The sequence below is a fragment of the Buceros rhinoceros genome, unplaced genomic scaffold (genome assembly GCF_000710305.1).
Source record: "Buceros rhinoceros silvestris isolate BGI_N320 unplaced genomic scaffold, ASM71030v1 scaffold9341, whole genome shotgun sequence".
In the NCBI taxonomy this organism is placed as follows: Eukaryota; Metazoa; Chordata; class Aves; order Bucerotiformes; family Bucerotidae; genus Buceros; species Buceros rhinoceros.
Window position 1 is genome coordinate 38,509 of NW_010394790.1, and position 7,700 is coordinate 46,208.

The window sequence follows — 7,700 nt, forward strand, 5'->3', positions numbered from 1 at the left end:
CTCCTGGGGCTTCGGTGCTATGGCCGGCCGCCCTTGTGACTGCCCCCGCAGCTGCGATCCCTACACCGGCGACTGCCGCAGCAGCAGGTGAGTTGGGGGGTCCTGGCCACCCCCTCCCGGCCTCACCATACCCCTGCAGTCTCCATAGCAGAGAAGGCACTGCACCAACCCTGTATATATATGGCACATGGGCTGAAAAACATCCATTATATAAAATATTTGGGGTTTGGTATGGTCAGGATCTGGGGATAGAGCGGGACTAGAGGCTCGAGTTCACCTGAGTGCCTGGCACACCACGGTAGGGCACTGGTGACATTGGATTACTGGCTCTTGGTGCTGGTGTTACTGTACTGAGTATTTTCCATGACCTTCACAGTTGCTTCCTCTCCACGAGCAAATGTGGACCTTGGGGACATCTGAGTGGGAGGAGACCAAAGGCTTAATGTTGCTATTGCAACTCAGCTTACCTTGACTGTGCTGGACTCGGAGTCAATCTCTGAATTTTAGAAGAGAGCACATTTCAATAATAACCCACTCTCCAGATCTTATATGGTGCTTTTTTTAGTTTTGCCACACTGGGGCTATTTAGAGCATATAAATCTCTATAATGTATTTTAAACCCAAAATGGTTTGTGACCCATTCTGACAACACTGAACCTGTTCACTTTGCAAAACTTGTGTTTGACATCACCAAGACATGCAGTCATGTTGCACTCAGAGGATGCGTGGCCTTGCTTTCCACTGGTCCCAGGAGGAAGGCTGACTGTCTCCCTTTCCCCCAACAGCTCAGATGTCACCTGGCACAATGAAGCACCTCCTTTCCAGGTGGTGCTTAATGAGAGTGAGCCTGCCTGGGACTGGGAGGATGAGCAGGGCTTCTCGGCGCTCCGGCACTCTGGTAGGATGACAGCTTCATGCATTTCCCTGCCCCATACCTCCCACCAGCAGCCGGTGCAGACAGTCTTCTGCGCTGGCTTATAATCAGCACCCTGGCAGTGGCAGAAGGGGGTGGACAGTTCCCCATTAACGTCCTGTGTGACCACCTCCTTCCTCTCCAAGAGCCAGAGGAGCCTTATGGATCATCCCATCAATGAGAGGACACACAAACCCTTTAGGCAGATGCTCCACACTGAAAGCCTGCACCCAGCATTTAGCTGTCAGTAAGGCGAGATTTGCCTTCCTCGTTCTGAATTTCAAGGCTGAATATTCTTACGTTTTACTTGGCCATCATGTTTTAAATGTGTCTTTGTATTCACTAGAACTCCTACACGCTAGACAAACCAGCAACATTATTTAGAGGGTGGGGTTTGCCACCTCACTGTCAAGTAATTAGGAAATTTCTAACTCAGAATTTAGTTCCCCAATAGCCACAACAATGTTGGCATCTACTGCAGCTTACAGTGCAATTTGAGATGGCCTAGCATTTCAGCTATGGTTTCAGCTGGGGAAGTTATTTCCCTCCTGTTCCCCCAGCCTGGAGGAGTTGGGTGTTCCGTGAGGTTGCTGTGAGGCAGATTGGCCTTGTGGTGCAGCATCCAGCCATCCTGCCCTGCAATCACTGCATGCAAGCAGGCAAGCGTCATTTCCTCCGTTTTCAGAAAGTGGCGTGATAAAATCTCAAAGATACAATAATTGAGTTAATTGAGGGGAAAGCTCCATCATTTGTCTGGACAACTTCATTTAAACGTAAATAAGTATATCATGTTATTCTTTGTTCTAAGATCACGGAAGTCATTAATCTGCCTTAACCTTTGCAACATTTCCTTTTAAGATTTTGTCTGGTACATTACGGTGTGGAAAATACCACAGGGAAAGACATGCGTTCTATTTGCATCCCAAGGCAAAATAATAAGGCCTTTGTCTCCCTTCTCTTAAAATTGTAAACAAGGAATAATTGCCCTTGGACTAAAATTGTATATTCAGCCTGGATCTGGAAGTAAGGGGGTTTGTTTTTTCTTTTTACTTGGGGTTTGTGGACCACATGAAAACCTGTCGCAGGTCTTGGGCTTTGCCTGGGAAGGCTCTTGTTTTTTAAGTACAATCCACAGCCATTTGCTTCCTTCTCTTTCCCCAGGTAAATGCGAATGTAAAGAGCAAGTTTTAGGGAATCCCAAGGTCTTCTGCGGGATGAAGTACACCTATGGTGAGTCACGGGTGAGGTGGCAGGGGCATAAAACACAAGGCAGTGCAAGAGTGTGAAACTTGAGGGGTGCTGCTGTGTGCACTGCTCTGGTCCCAGCAAAGCCATGGGCTACCTAGTCTGGAGGCAGATCTTTGACCTTTCAAAAATCTGTAGATATCACTGCGCAGGGTCAAAGTGGGTGAAGCATCTTGCTCTGTTACCCACCTCTCTTGCTACCAAAACACCCTTGTGCCAGAATTACGGGAGAGCAAGAGCTGGAAGTATCCCTGAGAGGTCATCTAGGTCCAAGACAGACTGTAAAGCACTGTTACCAAAAATGGGTTCCTCAGACTCTGTCCATAGACTAGGTGCCCCCAGCATGGTCTAGAAATCATTAAATCTGAATTACACTGAATGTAAAGAGGGATGGTGATCACCACACAAGACACTATATGGAGAAAATTACTCCAGCAGCCACTGGAAACTTCCCCCTGTCAAAAAATTTCAGCAGTTGCAATGCAGTGATGTCCACTGGGTTTGAATGAATGAGGTGAGCCACTTTGTTTCCCAAGACCTCTCCAGTGTGTGCCAGTGAACTGCCTCCTTCATACCAGAGAAGAGCAAGGAATTCCCTGTGTAGTGCTCCCTTCCTTCACAGTCTTCCAGGGGTCTCTTGCACCTGAGTAGAAAATGCACAAGGAGATAACTCATACCTCTGCAGGCTGCAGAGCAACCCAGAAAGGGAAGTTCAAGGGATGCCAGCTGTTGAAATGTAACCCTGGCTTAGCGATATTAAGAAAAAATCTAATTCTGCTTTGCTTTCCGCCCTGGCCACGATAATGACGTGTTTCATCTTGCAAAAGAGAAGAAATAAAAGAATTCACAAAAAAAAAAAAAAAGTCTTATCTAAAGTGCACCCAGACTTCTCACCCTTTCATCACTCAACGTGCAAAAGAGTCAGCTAAACTGGAGAGAGACCTCATAATGAGCTTCAAACGGTCATGCTGTGGGAGAAGAAGTTTTCCTGAGCTTCCTAACATGCAATGCTGAATAAAGCACTGTTATATGGTTGTACCTACCAGTGTAGACATCAACACGGTGAGGGGAGGCTGACACATTGGACCTGAGCCCTGAGCCTCCACTGCGCAGGGGCTCAGCAGCTGGGATACCAGCAGCAGGAGTCTGTCTGTGGTTATTTGAGGTCAAAATACTCTGTGATTTGCCCCAGTCACCAGCAATGTCTTAGTCTCTGCCGCTGCGTTTGGATTTGGCAGTTCTGCAAATCATAAGGACCAGCAGCACAACTGCCTGCTCCCTGGGAGGGATGAGGGCAGATCCTCTTGCTCCTGCCTGCTCCCTGGCCTGCCCAGGCCAAGGCCAGCAAAGTCTCCAGGTCCATCCCAAAAACCAAGGCTTTCCACTTGTTTTCCAACAGTACTAAGGAAGCCAAAGTCTTTGCTGAACTCCAGGGGAATATGGGGCCCTCACAAGTTTTGAAAACCAAGTCATTGGACTTGCTCTGCTGCCCACGTGGCAGGTCCAGGAACCACAGACAAACATACTGCCGGCATTGCTGCCCATGGGTGTAGGGACATATGTGCTCCCCTGGTGACTACACTGACCCCAGACTCCCCAGCAAGGAGCACTGGGCTAACTCCACTGTAACAAAGTGATTGTTCTCACTGCTTCACCCAGACACCTGCGTTAGACCCCCCAAAAAAGAGATCACTGTAAATAGTTTATGTACTCCTGGTTTTGAATTCCTGTCTTCCCAGTGATCAAGACGAAGATTTTGTCAGCTCATGACAAAGGCTCCCATGCAGAAGTCAATGTGAAGATCAAGAAAGTCTTGAAATCTACAAAGCTGAAGATCCTCCGGGGCCAGAGAACGCTCTACCCTGAATCCTGGACTAACAGAGGCTGCACTTGTCCCATCCTCAACCCTGGTAGGTTTGACTCCTTAAGCAGTATATCCCCACCACATTTACACAGATTTCATTCCCACCCCTCCATCCTGTCATGCCAGTGAGCTGAGGTTGAAGCTTGCTGATTGTAAGCAATGTTGCTTAAAAATTATTGGCTGTTCCATCATTTGGATTTCAAGAGCAATCTCCATCAAATTTGAATTTCATAGAGAAAAACTTGGTTCATCCTACAGACTTTCAAACATATAATTTTCTTTATGAAGTGTAATGGTCTTACAGCTCTAGCAGTCTCCGTCTGTTCCCAGAGGGAGGGAAGTGCACATAACCCCACAACTACATGATGTATCCTTTAAACCATACTTCTTTGAATCCATAAAAACACATTGAAATTTAATTTGAGTCATGATATTGAACTGAAGTTCCAATCTAAACTCAAGGAAAGGTGTCTCATTGAAAGTAACACCAATTTATGTCTACCAGGTTTTGAAGAGGTTCTTTTATGCAGTGAGAGGAGAGGTTTGGCTTCACAGATTTTTTTCATCTTCTTTCACTGAAATGGACTATAACTAGTGGTGGCTGAACAGTGCATGCAGTCTCCATGAGGAAATTCAGTCTTAGGGTTTCCTTCAGAGCAAAACTAAGCTCCAGCTGACACACCTTTCTTTACAATTCCAAGATAAACCAGCAGTTACCTACTGATTCAGATAAAGGATTTTCTTTAAGGCACACACATCATTTGGAAATCCCAATTGAAATGTTTACTTCAATGCTGAGAAATCCCTTAATTGTGTAGCACTAGGAGCTTCCTTTGGGTGGAAAGGGCTGTTCTTGAGGCTGGATAATGCAGAAAGGTTATTCATTGATGAGGTGTTTGCTGTCTTCTTTCTTCTCCACCGGAGTGACCGTCTGTGGCTTTGAAGGCAAGCTGCCGTGATAGCACAGCTGTAGTCAGGAACTCTTGTCAGGTGCAAGGGTCAAATGAACTAGCAGTGTTAGGCAGGACTTCAGTGTTTAATTGCAGAAAGAATTTCAATATGGGTAAACACCATAAATCTATAATTAAATAGATACGGCTGGTTTATTTTTCCATATGCAATGCAAATGCAAGCAAGAAGGCCCAGATGTGGCTGCCTTAGCATGAAACTGGAGAAATGCCATGGAAGCTGTTAGACACTGAGCATGCAGGGCGGCCCCACACCTCACACCCAGCTTCGCAGTTCCACTGACTTCAGAGGAGCTTCACTGATTTTCCCCAGCAAAGGGAAAAACAGCAGTAATCACAGAATCGATGAAGATCACTTGGACACCATCAGAAAGATGGAGGTACAGTTGACTTTAGAGCTAATCCAGGTGTCTGACACATCAGGTGCTACTCTCTTGGCAGCTCTCATGATTTATACTGCAAAGCTTGGTATTGTCTTGACATGCAGCTGCTGGAGTCCCATGAGTACAAATTAATCACAGAATCACAGAATCATCTGGTTGGAAGAGACTTTTAAGATCATCGAGTCCAACCGTTCCCCCTGCGCTGCCAGGGTCCCTAAACCATGTCCCTCAGCACCACATCCACACGGTTTTCATGTTGGAAAGAAATGGTGAAGTTTGTTTCCAATGGAAAACTTGAAAACATCAACTGAATGCATCTTTAAGATTCAGTCATTTCAAAGGGAATGAAAAAAAAAAAGGATTCCAGATATTTTTTTAAATTTCATTATTTTCTTTAGTTACCACATTCATTTCTGAGTGATTGGCAATACCATATTAGCAAATTTAACCCTTTCTCAGAGGAAGAGCTTCTGACTTCCAGATGAATAAACCAACAACAGCCAGATAAAAAGCCAAGCTGACATAAAACGATTTCCTGACATATAGCTATAATGGAAATCACATCTCCCAAAACCAGAGAGAAAATCGAAGATAAAAGTAAAAGAAAGAAAAGCATATTGTTATTCTGTTTCACAGCACTAAAGAGATGCCAAAAGGCTTCACCATGGCTGCTGCCATGTCTTTAAAACATCTTGTGGAGGCAGAAATTAATACAGCGTTTTTCAGTGTGACTGCCATGCCCTCGGGGGCTCTTCTGGGCTGCTCTCACTGGCAAATCTAGTACTGCCTTCCATCAGGGTGCCTTTGCCTGCAAGGGGGCACCAAACATTTTGAGCAAGACACCAGCACTGAGTCATTCTGCACCGTCGTTACTGAGACATGCTGAAGCGACTGATTTCCAGGCCCAGGGGTATTCAGGGAGGGGTGAGGCAGGTGTCTGCCATATGAAGGTAATAGCGGTTCGCAAACAAGGTGTAAAAACTTGTAGTGCTGCCCCCAGAGTTCAGCTTCCATTTATATTTAGAAGCTAACAAAATCAGAGTTTGTATACTGCATCTCACTGACACATGCACCGCTGGGGCTGTTTTTTCCATAGATACTGGTAGAGTCAGATATACAGATATGAGAGAATCAATATGTATAAATATTTCTTCATATAAGCACCTTTTTTGCATGGGACAAGGCGTCCAGGCTGTCTTTGCAGTGTCAGTAGACCTCATAGGTGTAGTGCTGTGCAATCCCTGACCAATTTGCTGATTTGCAGGCTTGGAGTATCTTGTGGCAGGACATGAGGACGTCCGAACAGGCAGACTCATCGTCAACATGAAAAGTTTTGTCCATCAGTGGAAGTCGGCTCTTGGAAGAAAGGTCCTGGAGATCTTGAAGAGAGACTGCAACTAGAGGTGCACAACTGCCTAGGGCATTTCTTTATGCACAAAATGCAACAGCCTGAGAGAAGACCTCTAGGATGAAAACTGGAATGTTAAGAATATAGTGCCAAAATGTGTAGTGAGGCATTCAGAGTTGTAGGCACTGTCTTATTTAACCCTTCCTGGCCAATGTTCATTCATTCACTTGCCAGTAGCTTCCTTACCAGGGGCTCACCTAGTCCCAGCTCATCGTTACCCTGAGTGAAACAAAAAGAAGGGTGGACACTTGTCTCACTCCAGTGCGATGTTGGAGCAACTCCTATGAAGCCACTGACTGCCCCAGACTAAATTTCCACCTTGGAGAGGGAAAGGGTCCTCCACCAAGCTACAGCTTGAGAAGCAAAACACCAGTGCCACCAGCACAGATCCTGAGTGACTTCCAGAGACTGCTGTGGGGAAGGCGACGGCCGCAATGGCGGGCACGTGCTTGCAGCAGCATGGCAGTGATGACCACTCTTTTGAAACACCCCTCAGGTTAGGACATGGCACCCACTGAAGAGAATCGGGCACCGCTTGCTTTTAACCTGGTCACCCCACTGAAGGTTTCAGGGGCTAAATTATCTGCTGGTGCTGGCAAGGACAGAGTGCTGGAGTGAAACGAATCCCTTTGCCTTGGCACAAGTGCAACACAGGGCAGAGGCCTGCTCTCCACCCACCACACGGCCACAGAGAAGAGCCGCTCCGGAGGGTGCAGCATCTCTGAGCTTTTGTCCTTGAAGTGTTAAAAAATGAACCTAGACCTAGTGTAAATATTTCATTGTATAAAGCACTTTACTCCCTGCCACTTCACAGTGTGGAAGTCTAATTGTGTTGGGGAAAGAAGAGGTGGAAGGTGGCGCATGAAAAAAACTCCCTGAAACAAGCACTCCTGAAGACCCACCCCCCCACCCCCACCCC

The 7,700-nt window shown here is 46.4% G+C and overlaps 1 protein-coding gene across 1 annotated transcript in view; it reads left to right on the forward strand.

The window, feature by feature from the left end:
* The window catches only part of NTN4 (netrin 4), a gene marked incomplete at its 5' end in the record, with an annotated part of 42,268 nt that extends 35,494 nt beyond the window's left edge, over positions 1–6,774 (forward strand). The window contains 5 exons of the mRNA XM_010145326.1: positions 45–87; positions 786–898; positions 2,075–2,143; positions 3,898–4,068; positions 6,638–6,774. Of these exons, the coding sequence (XP_010143628.1) occupies positions 45–87; positions 786–898; positions 2,075–2,143; positions 3,898–4,068; positions 6,638–6,774 (533 nt within the window). The remainder of the gene's footprint in view (positions 1–44; positions 88–785; positions 899–2,074; positions 2,144–3,897; positions 4,069–6,637) is intronic.
* Positions 6,775–7,700: the final 926 nt, after the last annotated feature.